Source organism: Aythya marila (assembly GCF_965140915.1).
Source record: "Aythya marila genome assembly, chromosome: 6".
Classification (NCBI taxonomy): Eukaryota; Metazoa; Chordata; class Aves; order Anseriformes; family Anatidae; genus Aythya; species Aythya marila.
The window spans coordinates 18,328,179-18,349,538 of NC_139047.1; the positions used below are offsets into that span (position 1 = coordinate 18,328,179).

Below are 21,360 nucleotides of genomic sequence, written 5' to 3' on the forward strand. Positions count from 1 at the left end.
GGCTACTTAACAGGCTTCTTAATAATACACCTTAAAATCCTTAATACTTCTAAGTAAATTTAGGTTCGGTTGCCCTAAAATGTAGACAGATGATAGAAAATATATACAAAAAGAACAGGGACCCTTGCATGGAGGAAGAGCTAAAGTAAAGTAATGCCACAGTAAGGAGCACAGTATTAGTATACCAAGTGTTTTTAAAAATAATTCACTTTTTTTTTGAAGATTAATTGGTGTTAGTAATCACAATTCTAATAGTACATCATCAAAACAAGAAATGTCGTGGAAAGTTGGACATTTATAGCATTTACTTCCTATTTTTACTTCCTATTACCATCGGGCTTCACTGATCACACATCTTTATTAACATAAAGTAAAAGAGATTATCAACTACTGTTGTGGCTCTGCTTTAAAAAGAAAAAAAAAGTCTTCTGCTTAAAGTGGAGAGAAAGATTCTAGTTTTTAAAGGGTGGAGGGGGATGGAAGACCACTCAGTTTTCTTTTAGGTGAATACTTGGTTTGTAGTATTAATGTCCTCAAGAGTCATTAGTGGAGATGTGCTTATTTACCAAGATGCTTTATTTTTTTATTATTATTAATTTCACTTTCCCTTAATCTATATTTATGCTGTGCAACTTCAAAAGAAACATGAACTTCCTAGAAACAGCTTTCATGTATTGAATTTTTCTCAAGCAGTAAAAACAAAACAAACAACAGACAAATGAACAATCAAACAAAAAGCACAGCTGGCTGACTTGAGTTCAGCAGCATACCTAGTCAAAAAAAAAAAAAGGGGGGGGGGTGGCTTCACAGAAGTTAAAGAATAGTTGCTGAGTTTTCCTTTCCTTATTCTATTTGTTGGAAATTCTCAGGTCTCTGTGTTTGTGAAATGCAGTGAGAAACTGTTATTTCACAACCAAACAAAAGAGTAGGCCTTCTTGTCCTTACTCATCTTGTTACCAAAATGATCATTCAGAGTGACCCTGAAGACTTAAGCTCTTGTTTTCCAAACACACTATGTTTTGTAGCAAAGTGAATAACACTTTGTTAAACTGTTCACAACTGTTGAAAAATTAATAACAAAGTAATATTTTTTTTTTAACCCCAAAAGGCCCTGGGAGTTTCCAGTCAAAACGACCGATCAACAATAAAGAAAAAAATTAAGGATATTAAAAAAGCACAAGAAAAACTGGAAAAACAAAAGGAAAAATTTCAAAAGAAGGAGAGGGAAGTTCGCAAGACTGGCAGAGTGGTAACCACTCTTGAATCAAGCTGCTAAGGTGACCCTGCTTTGTTTTAGCTCAAATTGCTTCATCTTGAAGTTCTGCAGATTTGTATATAATTGTACAATTGAGGGAGGAGGGAAAGTGCAACAGTTTAACATGGTAGGTTTTTTTTTTTTTACTTTTTAGTAATAGTCCCTCCCTGTTACAACCCAATAAAACAAAATGTTTTCAGTATTTTTAATTCCTAGTTGACTCTACTTGTACTAACACTAATTTAACTTCCTGCCTTAATATTTGTGCTTCTAAGACCTCACGTGCCCTTTTCATTGAAATTTCTACATGTTTGTGAAAAGTAGAATACTGTGTTAAAAATCATTCCAATATTAGTCAACTAGAATTTTGTAGAGTTGAATCTGATAGAGGGACAATAGAAAAATCCTGCCAACAAATTCAGTCTGTGACAGTCTATTTATCTGTTGCCACTAAAGATGTATAGTAAAAATTGTTTAAGAAAACAGTAATGTCAAATTAATTTAAAAAGAAAGCATGTATTTCAAATTTACGAAGTATTTTCTTTAAATTCCTGTATTTTTGGCATGATCTGTTTCATGCTAAGTCCACTGTAGTACCACTTTGTTTTTGAATTCCATGTGTTGCAATTTAGTGAGAAAATAACAAGAAATATTAAGTAGTTTTCACAAACTACGTATACTAATCATAGTATTCAGTTTTCCACACACTACCCTTATGGTGTTGGGACAAGGTTTAAACCTATAAATAAGATCTTTTTTAACCTATTTTTTCCTAAATAATACATAGTTTTATAGATTTATGCTATGAGTAAGATCAATTTGCAATACATGTATTTCTCTTTTCTACTTGCTACAAGATTTTTGCGGACCAAATTTATATATTTGCTAATTTTAAAATATGCTGTTTTTCAAACTTAAAATACTGAGGGAAGAATTGTAGGAAAAACTACCACCGAAGCACTGGGTTTCTGCATTGTATTTAAATATGTTCAGTTGTAGACTACAAATTATTTCTCTTTAAAGGAGAATTTGATATGCCATATAGTTTAGAACATGAATTGGTGTTTTGTATATTTACATACTGTTTGATAGATATTAAAACAGCACTTCTTTATTTAGATTATTCCAGAAACAAACTAAGTATCAGTTCCACCATAAAATGGACTAGAACAAAACTTACATCATTTCTGTATGTGGACCAAGTTCTCCTTTAAATCTATGGACTGTTTTTCATTTTAATTAAATGAATGGACTTCACTGTTGGTGTCTCAGAAGTTTTTTTTTGGTATAACTGTCTTACGAATTTCAGCCAAAGGATGGTGTGAAAAAGCTTCTTCACACCATGCGTTTCCAAAATAAAGTTAAAAATCTTGGTAATAGTTACTTTTAAGAAGAGGTTTTATTTTCAGTTTTGTTTCTTAAGAAACAACTATTTTCTCATGATTTAACTTATTTACTTTGTTTCCAGGAGCTTTGAGTTTGTGCTCCAAAGGTACAGACCTGGAGCCAGGGAGGAACGCTGCCATCCTGATAAAAAGAGAAGGGAATTAGAAGTATGGAACAGTCAGGTTCTTAGAATTATGCACCTAAAACTGCACTTTTCTTGATTCAGTCAAGGATGTTTACTTCTCAGTTAAGTGCTTAAAGAACAAGGAATACAACCATGTATTATTACCTTTTTCCTTTAAGCCTCCTAAGTGCAGTGTTGTACCCTGTGAAGAGCTTGTTTCTCCGGAAGGAGACAAGTGAAAATAATGGTTTCAAAGGCTTGCTTATATGCAGGGCTGGTGCACTAAGTTGGGGACATAGCAGTTATGGTATGCTCATGTGCCAGGTGAGTTTAAGAACGTTGATTATCACAGACCACAGCATTTAACATCTGTATCAAGCCACAAAATCACCCAACTGAAAGTGTAATTTTTAAAATACTTTTAATGAATAAATGTAGTGATTCTTTCAAAAAAATTAAGTTAACACAAACCAAGATTAATTTCATAGGGCAAGACTGAGTTCATTTTCATACAAAACTATTAAATTCAGCATTTTGATAGCTGAGCTATTATACTACTTTACTATAGTGATTCACTTCAACTTTGTGTGCTAGCAATGACAGCAGTATAGTAATGAGAATATTTAAAAAATCATCACTGGAACTTCTATTTCCATCAAAAGTAAGAGACCAAACTTATAAATAGGGTTAAACATTGTAAACAAATATATCGATACGTGTGTTTTTACCACAATCACTTGGGATGGAAGGTAAGGAAGGGGAGACAAGTATAATTACATGGCAAATTTTTCTAATAATCAGAGGTTAATTGGTAACTAGCAGGGAGCAAAAAAGGGCTTTTATTTCAATAACACCATATTACGTATTGTAATAACTTCCTAGGAAAAAAATGATTTAGCTTTTCTTCAAAAAAAAAAATTGTAGTTCTTAGATATTACTGAAATTGTTCAATTAAGTTAGTTAAATATTTAAAACTTAGAGCTAGAATGTTCAGCTTCAGCATTGAGTTTTTAAAAGCCCTTGCTGTAACTTTAAGCTTCAGTTTAGCAAATGTAACAGCTGTAACATTCTCTCTAACTTTTGTACAGGCCCCATTTTACAATATGTGGAATTTCTCACGGTCATCCTCTTACAGGGTTGAAAAGAACAGCTATAGCTTCTCGTCACTTGTAGCCATGCATGCATGAAAGGTATGACAAACAGTCACCACCTCACAGCCGTGTATGGAGGAAAAATAGGGACGTTAAGTGCCCACAAGCTTGAGCAGAGCAGTTAATCACAACCAGAACAGTACAGTTAAGCTAGAATAATCCTCCCTCAGTGTCAGTTTAACTGCATACATAGCCATTCTGTAATCCACTCCTGTAAAACTGACCCATGTTAGCTTGAACAGAGTATAAAAACATCTGCTTTGCAGAACTAGGTTAGGGAGGAACAGGTGATAATTTTTAATCTGGCTCAGGCACAACTAGAATTGTGTGACCACAAGTTCTAATGTACCAGCTATGCCCTTCACTTGTGGTATCTCACCTTCTGCTCTGCACAAAGCAAATAAACCAGCAAAAGTTGGGCTCACTCATTCTGAGAGGGATTATGCATGTGTGCTGCATGACTTAATTGCAGCAGTATAGGCAATGAATTATTCAAGGAAAAAGCTTCATTTTAAAGGTCTTTAACTGTATCACACCTAATATATTGAGGAATGGTATAAATGAAAAGTACAACACAGATGTGTCTAACTTGAACAAATCTGGCACAGTAGGCATTAAGAGAAGTTGAATCCTTTATTAAAAAAGGACTTAGTACCTGAAATGTAATGCTTCTCCCCTTCTGTCTTCCACGGTTGTTTTGACAGTTTGCCATTGACTGATGACATATTCTGCTTACCTTATTTACGTTATAGTATGACTTCAAGTTACTAGATAAATGAAGCCAGAAGCACACCACAAATACAAAGGTATTTTCAAAAACTGTTAATTCCACATTTTTAAAATACTTTTGAGAAGGTAGTTTATATTGTCAAAGTGAGAGATGCCCTAGTAAAGGTAAGTTTTAAAAATGTTTATTAAAAATATTTTTCATTTACAACTGTAACCTGACATACCCCAGAGTCTGAGATCTCACTAGGGCTAGAACACTGATGCTGTTTTGGTATTACCTACGGAAATACAAGCAAATGTAAGACAGTATACCTTTACTGTACATAAGCCAACACTGTTTGCTAATTCACAATGATCATGGAAAGATCAGTTTATCACATATTAAATATTCACATTACCACTAAAGAAATATGACTGATACCACATACCTGAGATACATTATACCAGTGGCAGCAGCTAGAACTGATTTTTTTTTTTTTTCATTATTCCTAAAGACCTAAGTGTGATCTCTACAGCTGTAAAACAAAAAACTTGATGTATAGTGTGTAGGCAACATTCCTAGCTTTGCAACATTAGGCTTCAGCATGCTTATAAGATCAAAGAACAGAAAGTTCCATACAGGCTCAAAGGTATAGCAATGAACTCCTTAATGTTTCTTACATCAGTGTTTCATTAATCTGTAACACTGTATAAAGGAAAAATTCTCTGGCAAGCTTTTTCAATAGTTCTTGTATTAAAACATTTTTTTAATTATATGAATTAATACATTTCTCAGTAGATATGAAATGGGTTGCACTGATCCCTATAAAACCTGAAATTACTGCTCCCTTGATTTAACTACAGAAAGTAGTCATAATCAGAAGATGGAACAAATTAAATGTGACCTTCTTACTTAGAAAGTAACAACAGCTCATTTCTTTTCCTTAACTTCCAAAAAAGAGTAATTGAATTAAACTTTGTTATTCCACTTAAAATTATTTTCACATATGAAATGTGGCCCAGCATCTTGGCATAGATCAGGGTCTTTTAAATTCCCTTTATGTGATATACCTACATCTTATCAACTGTTGGTCCAACAGCTATATACTGCGAAAAGTGGTCATGTCCTTTGGCTCGCTGCTTGGCACGCACCAGTCATCTGCTTCATGGTTTGCTTTGTAATGTTTCCAGGCTGCTTTGTTATATACAGGGAGTCTTTCAATTGATTCTGTTGATAAGGCCTGTAAGTAGAGAAGACTGTAGCTGACTTTTTTTTAATTAGAGTAACAGAACAAGGTAATTCAATAGTAGTTAGATTAGTGTGGATGATAAATTTACAAGGGTAATGCATTACATCATACCTTTATGTAAATAACTGCATCTGTACCGTAACCTTCTAAGGAATACAGTTTCAGGTCTCCTTGGAAGTATTGTGCATACAGACGTGATATGGGCAAGCCATAACCAAATCCAGCCTGATCCAGGAAAAAAAAAAGTGCATTTTTATTAACTGAATCAATCAGTAGTTGTTACTGGTGATTTATAAACTGAAAGGTAAAAGACAATCTAAGCATGATATTTGACAGTAAGAGGAGTTCAAATGCTAATTATTATGCCCCCTTACAAGCACCCCAGAAACAGAAAAAGCATGGATACTGGTGAGTAGGAAAAAGTTGTTCTACTCCTTTGTCAGACAGGACTGCTAGATAACAGTTCTTATATTTTGGTAACTTTTTCAAGAAGAGTAAATTGTACTGAGTGCCTTATAGTGCTGCTATTTAATGTTCTTAAGTCAGGTACCTTTCATCATCAGTAAGTATGAAAAGGTTCAAGAAGCTTATGAATTTGAAGTTTATGAATTTGTAACTTACACTACAATTCTCCAAATCCTGCCTACAGCAGGATGTAGCCCTGAAATTTTAAGTATCTTTTTTTTTTTTTTTGTAGATCTAGTATATTTCAGAAATCTTCTGAAGAACATGCTTTCTGCTTCTATGTAAAGATCTGATATTTAATGAGTTACTGTCATCTATGTGCAGAAAACTTTAAAAAAAATACACAAAAACGTTTTGAATGATGCAATATAAGAGAACAAATTCAGGAAAGCTCTTCAGAACTCCTTACAGTCTGAGTCTCTCAGTATTTCTTGTGCATCTATTAAGTTCACATGAGAGCAAAATAGATTCTTTATATGCCTTGTCACATTTCTGTACCACCGTCCTTCCTGGAGAATGGTACAACTGACTGCACACTACAGCCAAAACTATGGACTTGATCCAAAACCAGTGCTATTTTTTTCCCCTTTCTTTCAGTGGCCACAAAAATCCTGTGGGTTCTGCAGTACATGCAGCACAGCTAAGTGTTCTTCTTGAGATAGCTAATCTTTATATTTGATAGACAAAAACAGAATATTGAAATTTAAATTGTACAACCCTAAGATAATGACAACTATTTTCCAGGTAATTTCAGGAAAATAGTTGAATTAAGCACTAACATCCAAATGGATGTCATTTTATCCATAAAATCAGGCTTCATGTCTTTGACTAAACAGTTTATTTCGTGACTACTAATCGCATCCGAGATGACAAGGTATAAAAGATTTACATACCAAAGGTGTAGCTCGGGATGTCTCAACACGTGGACGTGGTGCTGTTGAATACATATAGTTGAACAGTCTGTCAATTTTCCTCATAGGAACACCTCCACCACGATCGCTCATCTGGAACAAGAAGGAACACATAGCATTATGTTCCTGAATACAATTTTAGAAAAGACAGTCTCTCTCAAACAATGATCCAGAGAAAGTTCAGGTAAAACTTCATATAACGTTGTCCCTAGTAATTTATAGGCTTTCTTAAATTCTCATCTCAGCTATTGCAACAAGCAGGTGCATTCTTCCCTCTCATCCTTTTTACAAACCATTTACATAAAATACCATCATAAGAAGCATTCATAATCTCTCGAAAGCAAGAAAATTCTACTTAAATCTTTCATTGCTTTTGTCTTGTTTGTAATTCAGTTTTGCCTGAAGTCCATATTTATACCTACCGATTTCAACAAGTACCAACTTTTGTGTATTTTCATCTTTATTACTCGAGACTACTGCCAGTTAAAAGACAATACACTAAAACTCATTACTGATGGTGCAAGTGCCAAGGGTTGTTTTACTAGGTGTTAGTTAGACCTATGAAAAAGCCAGTGCTTGCAGCTCGTCTCTGAAATCCAACATGGATGCTGTATGTAAGAAAAATAAATTACTCTGCAAACTGTATTTCAGGCAGGTTTGATCTGCATGGAATCTACAAGGCTCATTTCCCTTTTTTGAGTTGTTTCATACTTCCTATGCAGCTCTATCATTTTGATTTAAAAATGGCGACATGACAATTGTATGATGGGCCCCTCGCTACAAGAAGGACATGGAGGTGCTTGAGCGGGTGCAGAGAAGGGCGACGAAGCTGGTGAGGGGCCTGGAGAACAAGTCCTACGAGGAGCGGCTGAGGGAGCTGGGATTGTTCAGCCTGGAAAAGAGGAGGCTCAGGGGCGACCTTATCGCTCTCTATAGGTACCTCAAGGGAGGCTGTAGCGAGGTGGGGGTTGGTCTGTTCTCCCACGTGCCTGGTGACAGGACGAGGGGGAATGGGCTAAAGTTGAGCCAGGGGAGTTTTAGGTTAGATGTTAGGAAGAATTTCTTTACTGAAAGGGTTGTGAGGCATTGGAACAGGCTGCCCAGGGAAGTGGTGGAGTCACCATCCCTGGAAGTCTTCAAAAGACGTTTAGATGTAGAGCTTAGGGATATGGTTTAGTGGGGACTGCTAGCGTTAGGTCAGAGGTTGGACTCGATGATCTTGAGGTCTCTTCCAACCTAGAAATTCTGTGATTCTGTGAAGCTGCTGCTTCATTTTTAGTCATGGCTGTGCATAAACTAGGCCTGATGTAAGCATGACAAAACCACAGAATTATATTACAGAACCTTCCATGTGAATATGCAACCTCTTCATGAATTTCCTGCTGATGCAGTATGTGAAATTGCAAAACTGTCCTGTTACTTATATACTACATCATCAGATACAATCTACTGCTGGAATTAGATCATCAGATAAAGTTAGTAATATTATGACTATGACAGGGGAAAAAAATAATAATAATCAAAAAAGTGGGTACCTTAACAGTTAAATCCTCATTTCCCAACGTGACATGTACATGAATTGGAGGATAAATGCATCGATCGGCATTATGTTCCATGGTGGCTCTCATTGCATTCTGCAATTTTCAAGTACAAGAACTCAAATCTTATTCTTACTGCTTTGTTTATTATCTTCAAACATCAGTTTAGGAAGTTATTTTTATCATATATATTTTAGAATCAAGACAAAAATGTATGGTTTTATAATAGTTTTTTTGAGTGTTTCTGATGTATTCAGTATCAGCATTTGTATAATTTATTTGAATTACACAGACTAATTTAAGAATTTAGAATATTTAAGTATGTTAATGTACAATTTTATTTGTATAAACCTGTATAGTGCATTCTACATGCGATATGGCACAAAGATCCAAGAAGAGTCTAGGACTGAAGTAAGTGCTTGAGGAAAAGTATATAGAATTAACATGTTTCACTTTACACCAAAGGTGTCCCAAAAAATTAGGAATATTATTCTCACTTGCTTTATTAACTAATGCCTTCATACATTATCAGCATTTTTTGACAAAGTTGTCTACTGCAGAAGGTGTCTGAGGTTTTCAGTGGCTAGGCATAGAAACACATCTTCCAAAGCTGTACAATCTAAGTATCTTCCTGTAGTTAAATTGCCAGAAGCTTGCATTTGCAAAAACACACCGCTATCTAGAATTGGTTCAAAAAGTCAAATACAACCTTACTAAACAAACATGTATAAAAGAATTGTGTAATGGTAATTGCACAGACCTTGAAAAGTTCGAAAAACATGTGATAGAGATGTGATGGTACATACACCACTTGCATGGGCTGTCCTGGTGATTTAGCTGGAGAAAAGAAAGACTAGATAATTAAACGGGTAATTTACTACATTTATTATTTACTTAATTTATTAAATTAACTAGGTATCTTGTATCAATTCATGTACTAATTCAACACGTACATTTGTATAGGTAAGAGAATTTAGAAAATAATGAACAGAATTTTTTTCAGAAGTTGTATGTTAACCAAAATTCATACTCAAAGATTTTCAGAAGTGCTTGCTGCTTTAGAAAATAATCTTAAAATCCACTGTAGCATCACTGATTAGAGCGTATAATAGTAGTCTTCTAATACTTACAAGGTTATTATGAAGATGGAGTCAGGCTCTTCAGGTGGTGGGAGGATAAGAAACAATGAATGTAAGATGGAATAAGTTCAGACTGCATATAGAGGAAGACATTTTCACTATGACATTTGACAACTGAAGCAGGGTGCCCAGAGATGTTAAGTAGTCACCATCCTTGTAGGATTTGTAAGACCAGACTGGATAAAACCATGAGCAACCTGGCCTGATCTCATAGCTGTCCCTGTTTTGAGCAGGAGATGAGGCTAGAAACTTCCTGAGGTCTCTCCCAACCTGATAGACTCTTACGATGCTATAATGTACCAAATACTACCTGCAGCACAGCCTATTTTTTGAGTAATTTAGAAATGAGCTAATACTACAAGAAAATGTAACAAAATACAATTATATTTATAAACTGGTGTAGTTTTCAAGCTTCTCAGTATTAACTATGGAAAAAATACCATGGGAACATAGTCAATAATGAAAAATTAAGGAAAGGTTGCTCCAAAAATCTGCTGGCCCTGTATGTTCTTTCAGCTCAACAAATTAATAGTTTTCTCCCCAAACTGTGTTAGTGACAACTGCTTTATGAGCTATAAATGTTAAAAGTCTAGTGATGGTCAAAAGATTTGGAATAAATCATGCACCCAGCAAAAATAAAAAGGGAAAAAATGCACTTTGAAATGATAGGTTCCTGCCTTCAAGTTAACTGCTCTCATCTATGCCTCCACCCTCAAACCCCATGCCTACATTTTAAATAATGGCTCTCAGCTGTGGGTAACAAATGTGCATTTGGCCTGGGTCAGATTTAACTCACCTTCACAATTCATTAAGCAAAAGGCCACTCCTTTTAATAAATGTAAACTATTTGTTCTGACTTCTGGAACACATACACCATTAAAATGCCCCTGCAGTAAAGAGCAGTAGCTAGCGTGACTGATAGTTTTGTACAAATATTTTTAGTAATCATGATCAAAAGATGGAGAAAGGAAAATCCTTTAACCTATATAAAGAATAACAGATTTTGTACAGTAGGAAGAAAAGATCTGGAATGTGTAGTCTGTGCGCTTTCTTTGCTTTTAACTTCACAGGCCAAGCTAGTCTGGGTGCACTCTGGCTTTTGCAATTATTTGTAGAAGCAATTTTGATTGCTTGTTTTTGTAGGTCTGCCTGAACTTGGTGTTTACTAACTTGAAAAGCACTCCAGTGAGTTGTGTTAGAAAGGCTCTTTAGCATTCAGCAAGACTATGGGGACAGTAGCTGACCTCTGAATTCACAGCAGCAGAATTGTAAATGTCTTTTTCAGTCACAGAAAACAGGTTCAAATGATTTTTTACAGGGACTTTATCTAATTGCAACTATAAGTGTGCAATAGCTGAATAAGAAAGAGAAATTAGAATGCAAAGTTTTAAGACCTGAAGTGTCACAACACAAAGAGGATGAGTTGTAATAGATACAGTGAAGGGTGAAGACATACAAGAAACCTTAGGGAGGGAATGACATCACTAAAATCTGTTATATCACCAGCTGTAATTTCAGAAACTTTTCTGCAGGTTTCAGTTCACCAATTAAGAAAAAAAAAAAAAAAAAAAAGAATGAATAAGGGAAGCCTTCTGCCAGATTAAAAAAAAGTATATATAGTAGAGGATATAATATCCAAATCTTTATTATCTCTCTATAAAATCTATACAATAGAGGATACATTGACTATAGGAAAAGTGGAAGAACATTATACCAGCTACTTCAGAAGAAGCTATCACTACATTCAGGGGAATACCTCATCCCATATGCACTTACCATTCAATTCTTCAAGGACGAGTTCTGGAGAGCTCATATAATATAAGTCACAAAGTCTCTTGGCACTTTCATAACCATCTATAATAAATTTAAAAAACAGTTACCTTTTCCCCCTCCACTTTTTTTTTCCCTTTACAGATTACCAAAAAGAAAAACAAAAATTGAAAACACTGTGCGCTGTCAGTAAGATTTCATCATCTTCTCACAAAAACTTTTTTTTTTGTTGGGGAGGGGGAGGGACAGGAGGGACACTGACAAAAACATATTACACTTTTACATTTTCAATTAAGCTTCTGCTCTGAGAAGGAAAGAACTATACACTATATAAACATCAAGACATATTGGCTCTCAGCATAGACATTCATGTAAGTTTTCAGAATTCTTTTTTTCTCTGGATTTACCTCTGATAACTTCAACAACATTGCAGCTAGGATCGATGCTTCCGATATGCTTTGGATGAGCCGGATTAATTTTCCCACCAAACAGTAAAGCTGCCAACAAAGAAAATATTATTTAATATCCCATATAATTTTTATAGTTATAGTTTATATCTTCAGTTTTGCTGAATAGAAGTTTATAGACAATCTATAATTCCAATCTTTACCATAGTTAAAAGGCTATTACTAATAAATATTTTTAAAAAGCATTTAAGTATTGAGCACTTAAAAGTAAAGGAAAAATACTACTGACAGAGTACAGGTATCATTTCCCCTCCCTTCAACAAAAGCACTTACAGTGTTGATTAAGGAGCATTCTAATTGAAATGCGACTCATGTAGAAACGGTCTAAAAAATACTGCACATTCTGCGAGGTCACTGGATCAATGCCAAAGCTTTCCTTGTACTCTATTACTCCTTGAGCCATAGTAGGAATTACATCATTGTGTCGATTCCGGATTTTTATCACAGTATCTGTAAAACTACAATTAATACATTGTTAGTTTTTACTTTCAGCTGAGTTTAATACTCTGGCAAATTGAGTATCTGTCCATGAAAATGAAGACCACCATGTACAGAAATATTACAGGTCTGCCTACAGCAGTAGGTGCCACCATTGGTGATTATTTGGACATTTATTGTTAATTTTTTTTTTTATTAATGCCAAAAAAGAAGAAAATTTTGTCACCTGTTTTCATGCAAATCATCTCATGCCTGTCAAAACAGTAACCATAGTCAGCTGGTAATGAACAAACATACTGTACATGTGAAAAGTTCCATACATCAGTTCCAACATTACAAGTAAGGAACTGGTAAAAATTTGGTTAAGTTTAATATATTCTTATCTTATTCCTTCCTTCCAGTGACAGGGGATGATGTTACTATGATTCTGACAGAAAGACTGAAGACAGCTGAAATTTTTCTTAAGCCATTACTTTTCTTGCCAATCCTTCTAGATAAGATTTGGATTGATATATGTAACAAATCCTTACCTATGAATAGCCCCTGAATCTTCCGAACTTTTATCCTTAAAGTCAAGGATCTCCTGAAGACTTTGGACATACCTTTAAATGAAAGAAACATGAAAAAGACCAATGCTAATATGACTCCCCAGCACCCTTTAGTTAGTGATTTATGATCTTCCAAGTCTGGTTGCATCCAAATCATTGTATTTGATATATCCTATAGACCTGTATCCTATAACCTATAAACCCTGTGAATTTTGTTAGATTCTTCTTAATCCATTCATGACGTTTTCTTCCAAAATCTCCAGAGCAATTAATTCCACCATTTAATTAGAAAGCATAAAAGATCTTTTTTGTTTTAGACCCAGAGAATGATCATTTATTAGCAGCCCTAGTTAGTTCCTTTTATTTAGAAATTTTTCCCAGCTTGTTCATGATTTACATATTTCTGCCATTTCTTTCCTTAGATGCATTTTCCAAGCTGAAGAATTCTGTTTGGTTTTCTTCTCACGTAGAAACTGTTCCAACCCTCTGATTATCCCTCTTGGTCTTTTCTGTTCAGGATAGAATGACTAGAAGTGCATGCTATTCAGAGTGATAATGGACTAACACAGTGGTACACTAATATTCTCCTCCACCTCATTTGTTACTTAGTTCCTAACACTATTCACCTTTTTGCCCACCAACTAACAGTCAGAAAAATATCCACAGTAGCATCAAAATTCCTTTTTTGATTGTAAGTGAGCAAGCATACAGGGGGAGGAGGTTCCTCTCTGTGCTTTACTTTGCATTTGTCCAAGTGGAATTCATTTCCCATTTGATCAATGTCATTTAGTATCAAAAATTTGAGCTTTCATGTTTCATTGAAATCCTTCATCTACACTGATAGCTTTTTTTATGTTCACTCATCAAATCAACCCCACTTATTCACTGTCAGACTTTGTTCTCTTAACTTTAAAAGCCTTTCCAGATAGCCATGTGCCTTTAGCAGTTGCCAAGCAATCTCTTTGTTTGGCTTTCATCTTGCAAAAAATTATGCTTAAGTTCCTTACTTGAAAGCAAATTTTACTTTTCGAAGGATGTCTTCTTAATTTTAATAGCCTTGTATTGCTTCTGCTATTTTAAATATTCATCCTTTGGGAGCTTTCTCTTGCTTTTGTTATTTTCTATACCTTTACTCTCAATATGCAATAACTTGTCTTTTAAATAGTTTCTACACTTTTTTGAAAACATGTTGTACATTTAGCTGCTTCTGTTGATTTCTTAACTAGCTTCTTCATTTAAGTTAAGTGCCGTGTTAAACATTGCTCTTGTGGATTTTTGTTGTTACTGAATTCTCATACATGACTATCTGGAATAGTTTAATTTAATAAATGTTTTTTAATTTCATTGTGGGTTATCTAATTGCCCCTAGAGTGTTGTTTTTTTTCCCCAAGTCTGAAAATTTAGTTTCCGTCACATTGGGATATTTACTCATTCTAAAAAGGTTATGTTCATGTGTAATGAGCATATGAAATATTCTTTCTGTAGAATTGAATGTGTTATTCCTATAACTTAGGTATATGCAGAAAGTCACCCTTGAAAGTATTAAACAACAGTGTTCTTACCAGCTCTGCACCAGCTGAACTGAAGGTGTTCTTAGAAGGTTGTCTGGAAGCAGGCTTATTTCCTTCATTATGTTTGCCAATCTTACAGGCAACTCTTGTCGCAGAAACATAAATGAAGTCTTTTCACAAGCATTTTCAGATCCTAAGACCAAATAAACATATGACAACATTAGAATAAAGTCAGAACTATGCAAATTCTTACTTTCTTGCCTAAGAGGCCTCTGGTTAGGTTTTAAAGTTGACTCAGTCTGGTAAGCCAATGCTTCTTTCATGGCAGCAGCCCGCTTTATATTTCAAACTGTGAACAGTAAACTTCAAACTGTAAACGGCTTTGTTGCAATAAGGAGAATCCTCAGTATATAAAAAGTTAAGTAGTGCAATAACTGCAGACCTATGCCAGCCAACTTTAAATATGGCTTCTATACATGCAAATTGTTAGTTTTATTTGTAGCGAACACTAACTCTAACTACCACTGATGAAACAATATGTCATTCTGAGCATGTTAAAGAGAAGCAAATGAAACCATTATAGGAAGCATATTTTTTGGAAGGATGCTTGAGAAAGTATCACAATCCCATACACCCCACTTGATCAGTGATCTTATAAAACTACCATAACTCCTATGGGAACACTTCACACTTCCAGAAAATAAGTTAGATTTCCTATTAAATTCTGTAAGATTTATTTGCCTTTCAGCTAGCTTTGTTGTAGTTTAAACTCAAGTCTTACAGGGAACAGCACACAGATGAATTAAAATGAATACTGAGAAAGAAATGGAAGTAGGATGGCTACTGTGCATAGTCATCATTCTCCCATATATTTACTTTTTAGAAGTTTTACACTTAAAAGGTAGAAGGTAAGTTAGTGCACCTGTTAATAACTGACCTGTACTTTTTATAAACACAGGTGTCATCTTTTTGCATGTCAATTACAGGTAGTTATTAAGATCAAGGCCTAAATTTACTCCCACAATGCTTGTTTTACTAGGCTAAAGGAGGAGGCAGGAGACAAAAAGAATAAGGAGTGCTGTACTTTATTCTCCGCCAGACTTACTTCAAGATTTCAACACTGTCATGTAAATAGGATCTGAACTTACTAAGCTGTTCATCTGCTGCTGTGAAACGCATACCTCAGTTCTGATGTTTCATAACAGGTAACTCCTAAAAATTAACTCTGGTGTTTCTGCTCAGTTCCCACCTTCCATTTGACATGGGGAAGAGTTGGTGAAGAAGATGAAGGGAAAGGACATAAAAACAAGGAAGCCAGGAGTGTCTTAAAAAGCAAAAACATGCACTGAATTGAAAGGGTGTAGTTTAGTTTAATGCATCCGGGGACGGACACATCATAAACTACACTGGTGACATAATCTCAGTTAACTTAATAAGAAAGCAAATAGCTATAAGGAATTTCTCCCCAGTGACACCAGTATTATGCACTGTCTACATATGACCTCTGCCCAGAAACCTCTCACTCTTCTCCCTAGTCAGATTGCATTTCAGCCATGACTGTTACTGGCCTTTCCCTATTCTCAGGTTAAAATTCCAAGAAAAAGTCAAATTGAAGATATTAGAATGTAACGTTAATCTTCAAGTGTCCCATGCTCTCAGCAAATGACATTCCACGAAGAAGGTTTTTATCTGGAGGCCACATCTCTGCAATCCTGCGTCAAAAATGGAAGGCAGCTTAGGGTAAGTTAAGATTTCAGTGAATGGGCACACTGCTTTGTTTCCCTGTGCAGTTATGATCCATCTATGCAAAGAACTGATAAGGCTCCTATAGAAAATACTAAGCACTTACAACCCAAGATACAGCTGATGACATAAGACCTAAATTTGCCTACAGCATACTTTATTTGCTAGATTGAGAACTGGAGGAACGAACTAAGTGCAGATTTATGGTGGGGTTCCTTTAAAAATCTGGAATTGTAGTATGGGATATACTTTATTGTTGTGTATGAAACACTAAATGGATAGATGAAGTAACAGGATAGTTAAGAGAACCTTTTTAAATCTTCCTACTTACATACAAAGTCTGGTATTTTAGGATTAGTTCTCAGTTATGTTTTACTTACAAAACGATAAAAAGCAACTGTTTACTAGTTGTATGTTTACATATATCTTACAACAGTGCCTTGCTTACAGAAACAGAACCAATTATACTATGGCTGCACAATCAGGCTTCAAAAACACTTTTGGGAGTATCTTGCAAGACCTTTCTCCACACCGTCTTTGCTCTGAGGCAGAGAAGAGCAATTCCTGTGATCCCTTTGAGTCAAAAGTACTCATCGTGCCTGGGAACATACGTAGTTTTACCAAGAGTATAAAACTGAGCACCTCAACCAATTTACTCATTTTCCAGGCTAGATTCCCAACCCCTTGCAGTGATTCTGGGTGTTTGCTTTCTGCTCTTTCTCTCACCCATTTTCTGAAACGAGCAGCGCTTGAGTGAAGTGTTTTTGTGGGGCACAAACACGTGACTGGAGAAGTCACAATTGTTTCAGCTGCTTGGCTTCAGCTGGGATTCAACACCTCTTGCACTTGGTGCATGCTGGAGAGCTTGCTAGCTTTCAAAAGGCTTAACAATTTTTACTTTTCGGGGTCACTTTATTAGCAGTCGTAATTCCCCCTTGTCCCCAAGACCGCAGTTTTGGCAGAACATCAAACTACTTCTGTGCTACCAAGAATCCGAGATTTCAGCTGAATTTCAACCCTGCCTCACTTCTTGGCTCTAGGTAAGGAGTCAGCTAGGCTCCCTTCTCCAGGAAGGAAGCCGAGGCTTTTTGTGCCAAACCGGACAGCGTTTAGCACTAACGGGGGGCGGCGGGGGCAGGCCGCCGAGCCGAGGGGCCCGAGGGGCTCGCTCCGCGCGCGCCCCCTCAGGGGGACAAAGGCGCGAGGGCGGGCGCGGGGCCCGGCACCCCGCCGCGGGGCCGGGCCGGGGAGAGCCCGGCGGGGACTCACCGAAGTCCAGGAACTGCTTCATGGAGAGCGGCGACGGGGAGAAGCGCGAGTAGAAGTCCACCTGCTGCGGGATGCTGCCCGGGGTGGCGCAGCGCCGCAGGGCGCGCAGCAGCCTCATGGCGCCTGTCCCGGCCCCCTCAGCCCGGCCCGGCCACCATTTCCCGCCGCGCCCGCTGCCCCGGCCCCTCGCCCAGGCCGCGGCCTCCTCCGCCGCGCGGCCGGGAGGAGGTGCCGGCGGCGGCGGGTGCCTCCTCCCCGCCCGGCCCCACGCACTAGCGGCGGGGCGGAGGAGAGGGCGGCTCCGAGAGAAGGCGAGGGAGGGGAGCGCAGCGCAGCGCGGGTGGGCGCCCGGAGCAGCCCGGTGCCCGCGGGCTGGGCGCGGAGCCGAGTGGGGCTCCCCCAGCCGGGCGCTGTGCCGCGACGAGGCGGCGCTCGCATCCCGGAGGGGCCCGGTCCTCGGCCAGGTACGTGCCCGCTGCCCGGGGGCGCGGAGGGGCTCTCGGCGGGGCTGGGGGGCTGGGACAGGAGAGCGGGGTCCGAGCTCGCAGCCCTGGCGGCTCGGCCGGCGGTGTGGGGCCGGGGGCTCGTCCGCCCCGCGGGGGGCGCCGGGCGAAGGAGAACCAAACCCGTGAGGAGCGGAGTGGGGTCTGTCCGTCTGTCTGTCCGTGAGCGGGGTCGGTCAGTCTGTGTGTCGCGGTGCGCTCCCGACCGGTCGGTAAGGAAGGCGAAACGTGTGGCGGCTCAGCAGTGAGTGCGGCCACGCGCCCGGATCCCTGCACCGGGTCGCTCGTAGTAGTGCAGCACGCGAGACACCGGGACACGTTTAATAGGTTTTTACTCTGCTCAGGTAGAAATATCCAAACGCTAATAGCAAGGCGGTTGGCAGCGTTCCTGATAAACCATCTGCATGGAGCCCTGCAGCTCTGCGTGGCGCTCCGAGCAGTGCGGCAGCAGGCCGGGCCCTTGTCACCCGCTCCTTTTGTCGTGGGCACTGGCATCTGCCCCACCAACTTACCCCACGAAATCAGCTCCTGCACATTGCCTGATCTCCTTGAAACGCACCTCGTACCTGTGGCTTGTCTGTGACTGGCAGTGGGGATGGGAGTCCAATGGTCTGTGCTGACAGGAATCGTTGCGTTACTTGTGTCACGTTAACATGCTCAGCGTGTTGTTGGATTGCTTGGAGCCATAGAAAGATCACTGTGAATTACTGGCTTTTTGTTGTTGTTTTGGTGTTGTGTTGTAAATACAGAAAACGCACCGATTCAGTTTTCCTCCGGGGCAGTTTTCTGAGCAGTAACCGCACCAGCAGTAAGCGAGAACAACGCAGTGGTGCAGGGTCAGACTGCTTCGCCTGGCTGTAGGCAGCCCCTCCACCTTGTACCAAAACAGAACGGCTTGCTCTGTCCTGGCCGGGGGTGGTGGCTGGCGGGGCAAACTAGCAACTTCTGTCTCTGCAGGTCGTGTACCAATACAGGTCACTAAGATTTATTGCTGTAGTGCTGCCTGTGGGCTGTCCTCAGAAGCACTGAGTAGTAGCTTGTGCTTCTCAAGCTTGTACTAATTTGGGGCACCTGCTTTGCCTATCAATTGGTGTGTTTGGAACCACCTGATAATGGTTTCAGCTGTGAGCCAGCTGTAGTTTAACACAGTGCCTACAGGCAGCAAGCTGGGTGTTTGTGAGGTGTTTCAATTGCTTGTGGTGGTCCTGGGATGGTTTCATCTTTTCTATGTGCGTGTTGCTGTCCGGACGCCTGATGTGTCACTGTTATGGGCATGCTGTAGGGACCTGGCTGCTGTGTCACGGGATGTCTGTCCCTGGCCAGGGGACATGGTAAAGGCTGTCAGAAGCTAAATGCGTCCTTGCGCTGGGCGAGCTGGAGCCTGTTTGCATTCTCACTGATATAAACAGCGAGCGCTTCTGTCTGGGGAAATCGTGTCGGGTGAGCGATGACAGAAGTAACTGTGGGTAGATCTTAAATGCTGTGTTCGGAGCATAACCCCCTATCTATCCTCCCTATCTATCTGAAGTTTTTTTTCTTGGTCTTTAAAATACTGATTGGGTACCAATCCATGGAAGCATCTTCTGTTGAAGTATCAGAGAAGTCCCTTGGTTTGTCCAGCCCTGAGCAGAGCAGGCTGAGGGGAGGCCTCATGGCGGCCTGCAGCTCCCTCATGAGGGGAGCAGAGGGGCAGGCGCTGAGCTCTGCTCTCTGGGGACAGCGACAGGACCCGAGGGAACGGCATGGAGCTGGGACAGGGGAGGGCCAGGCTGGGGGTTAGGGAAAGGGTCTGCACCCAGAGGGTGCTCGGGCACTGGGACAGGCTGCCCAGGGCAGTGGTCACAGCAATGAGCTGCTGGAGTTCAAGGAGCATTTGGATAATGCTCTCAGACATAGGGTCTGATTTTTGGGTGGTCCCGTGTGGGGCCAGGAGTTGTACTCAAGGTTTTTTTGGGTCCTTTCCAACTTGGGATATTCTGTGTTCCATGATTTTGAATTTTCTCTCTTTTTTTTTTTTTTTTTTTTTTTTAATCCTTTTTCACTCATTGATGATCTTTTGGGGGCTTTCTCTGATCTGATCCAGTGTAGCACTAACTGGAGTTCTTATGTGCTAGTTTCTGTAAATGCTTAAGCAAAGCAAAAAGAAGAAAGGCATTATTTTTGTCATTTGGCATTTTTCTAGTCCTCTGTTCCTTCTTGTTGGTGTTCTTGAAATCATAATATACACGGATCCACAATTCAAATGGGATAGAACAAATCAGATTTCAAAATAATTGAAAACATAGTGTTTAGTTTAAACCTAAGTAACTGCTATTTTTTTATATTTCCTTCCAACTTCAATTTAAAATTTAACATGGCATTTCAGATTTAATATGGTAATTGAAAGTAGATCATTCTTGCAGGGTGTTCCAGAGAAAGATTTTTTTGGTTTGCCACAGTCATACAGTAAGAGACTCCTTACTGGAAGTCACAGTTCTTGGTTGCTGCATGTACGGCTGCTTTTTCTTTCCTTCTTCCAAAATAACTACATCATAGGTTAAAAAGTAAAATAAAATCCAAAACATCAAGTTTCCAGGCATAGGTATGCATAGAATATCTCTGTTTTCATCTTTTTATCATTTATGTTCTTTGCTATGATGCCTTCTGGTGCGTCTGTTTGTGTTGCTTTGCTCTGGGCTTGTCTCTGTTCTCAGGTTTTTGGCAATAAGTTTACTTGCTTTTGCTATGTTAGAAAACTTTTACAGGATTGCACTGGTTTGATGTGGCTTTCATCTCTTTCTTTTTTTGCAGTAGTAGAAATAAAAATATATAAAAAATGGGAACAAAGTTCATACACAGTGGCTTCTGTATGGGTTTGTATCAAATTACAGTAGGTTCAAGAGGAGCATACAGATGTTTGCATATTTATATTGAGTGTGTAATTAAACTTCGGAGTTTGTGAATTTTTGCCGTGTACAAGTTCATGTGAATCTAGATCAGAGGAAAGATGTGGAAATTGTAATTGATTATCGTGGATGGCTTCTCTTCTGTAGGGAAAACATAGCTGGTAGTGAATTTGAGCACTAACTTTTTGTGGGAACAGGAGGAGCGAAGCCTCGCTGTGTGCTGTGGTGCTGCTCCTCTGTAGCCACTGCTGGAGGTGAGGTGGCAGCTGCGAGGGATCAGTGCTCGGTGCAGGCATGCT

General features: G+C 38.8%; 3 protein-coding genes across 20 annotated transcripts in view; 2 read left to right on the forward strand and 1 right to left on the reverse strand.

The window, feature by feature from the left end:
• Window positions 1–2,512, forward strand: part of LOC309879618 (neurabin-1-like) — a 43,118-nt gene extending 40,606 nt beyond the window's left edge. For all 5 annotated transcript variants that reach the window (XM_082763503.1, XM_082763506.1, XM_082763504.1 and 2 more), the window contains one exon: window positions 1,109–2,512. In XM_082763503.1, the coding sequence (XP_082619629.1) occupies window positions 1,109–1,276 (168 nt within the window). In that variant the 3' untranslated portion in view covers window positions 1,277–2,512. The remainder of the gene's footprint in view (window positions 1–1,108) is intronic.
• Window positions 2,513–4,811: 2,299 nt separating this feature from the next.
• PDK1 (pyruvate dehydrogenase kinase 1) lies at window positions 4,812–17,932 on the reverse strand. The gene is made up of 11 exons (XM_082763511.1): window positions 17,674–17,932; window positions 14,713–14,854; window positions 13,133–13,204; window positions 12,438–12,622; window positions 12,105–12,194; window positions 11,704–11,781; window positions 9,549–9,625; window positions 8,786–8,884; window positions 7,233–7,343; window positions 5,986–6,099; window positions 4,812–5,865 (listed from the first exon to the last, which is right to left on the reverse strand). Exons 1-11 carry the CDS (start codon window positions 17,789–17,791, stop codon window positions 5,725–5,727), a joined length of 1,227 nt encoding a protein of 408 aa, XP_082619637.1. The 5' UTR covers window positions 17,792–17,932; the 3' UTR covers window positions 4,812–5,724.
• Window positions 17,933–17,999: 67 nt separating this feature from the next.
• The window catches only part of LOC309879621 (uncharacterized protein), a 56,578-nt gene continuing 53,217 nt past the window's right edge, over window positions 18,000–21,360 (forward strand). For all 14 annotated transcript variants that reach the window (XR_014317795.1, XR_014317796.1, XR_014317797.1 and 11 more), the window contains exon 1: window positions 18,000–18,137. The gene's annotated coding sequence lies outside the window, so the exon portion shown is untranslated. The remainder of the gene's footprint in view (window positions 18,138–21,360) is intronic.

Coding starts and splice junctions, on each gene's coding strand:
- PDK1 (XM_082763511.1), bottom strand. CDS start 17,791: ATGAGGCTGCTGCGCGCCCTGCGGCGCTGCGCCACCCCGGGCAGCATC. Junction 13,205..14,712: donor GTTCAGCTGGTGCAGAGCTG/GTAAGAACACTG, acceptor TTTCATTTAAAG/GTATGTCCAAAGTCTTCAGG. Junction 6,100..7,232: donor CATCCCGAGCTACACCTTTG/GTATGTAAATCT, acceptor TTCCTGGATCAG/GCTGGATTTGGTTATGGCTT.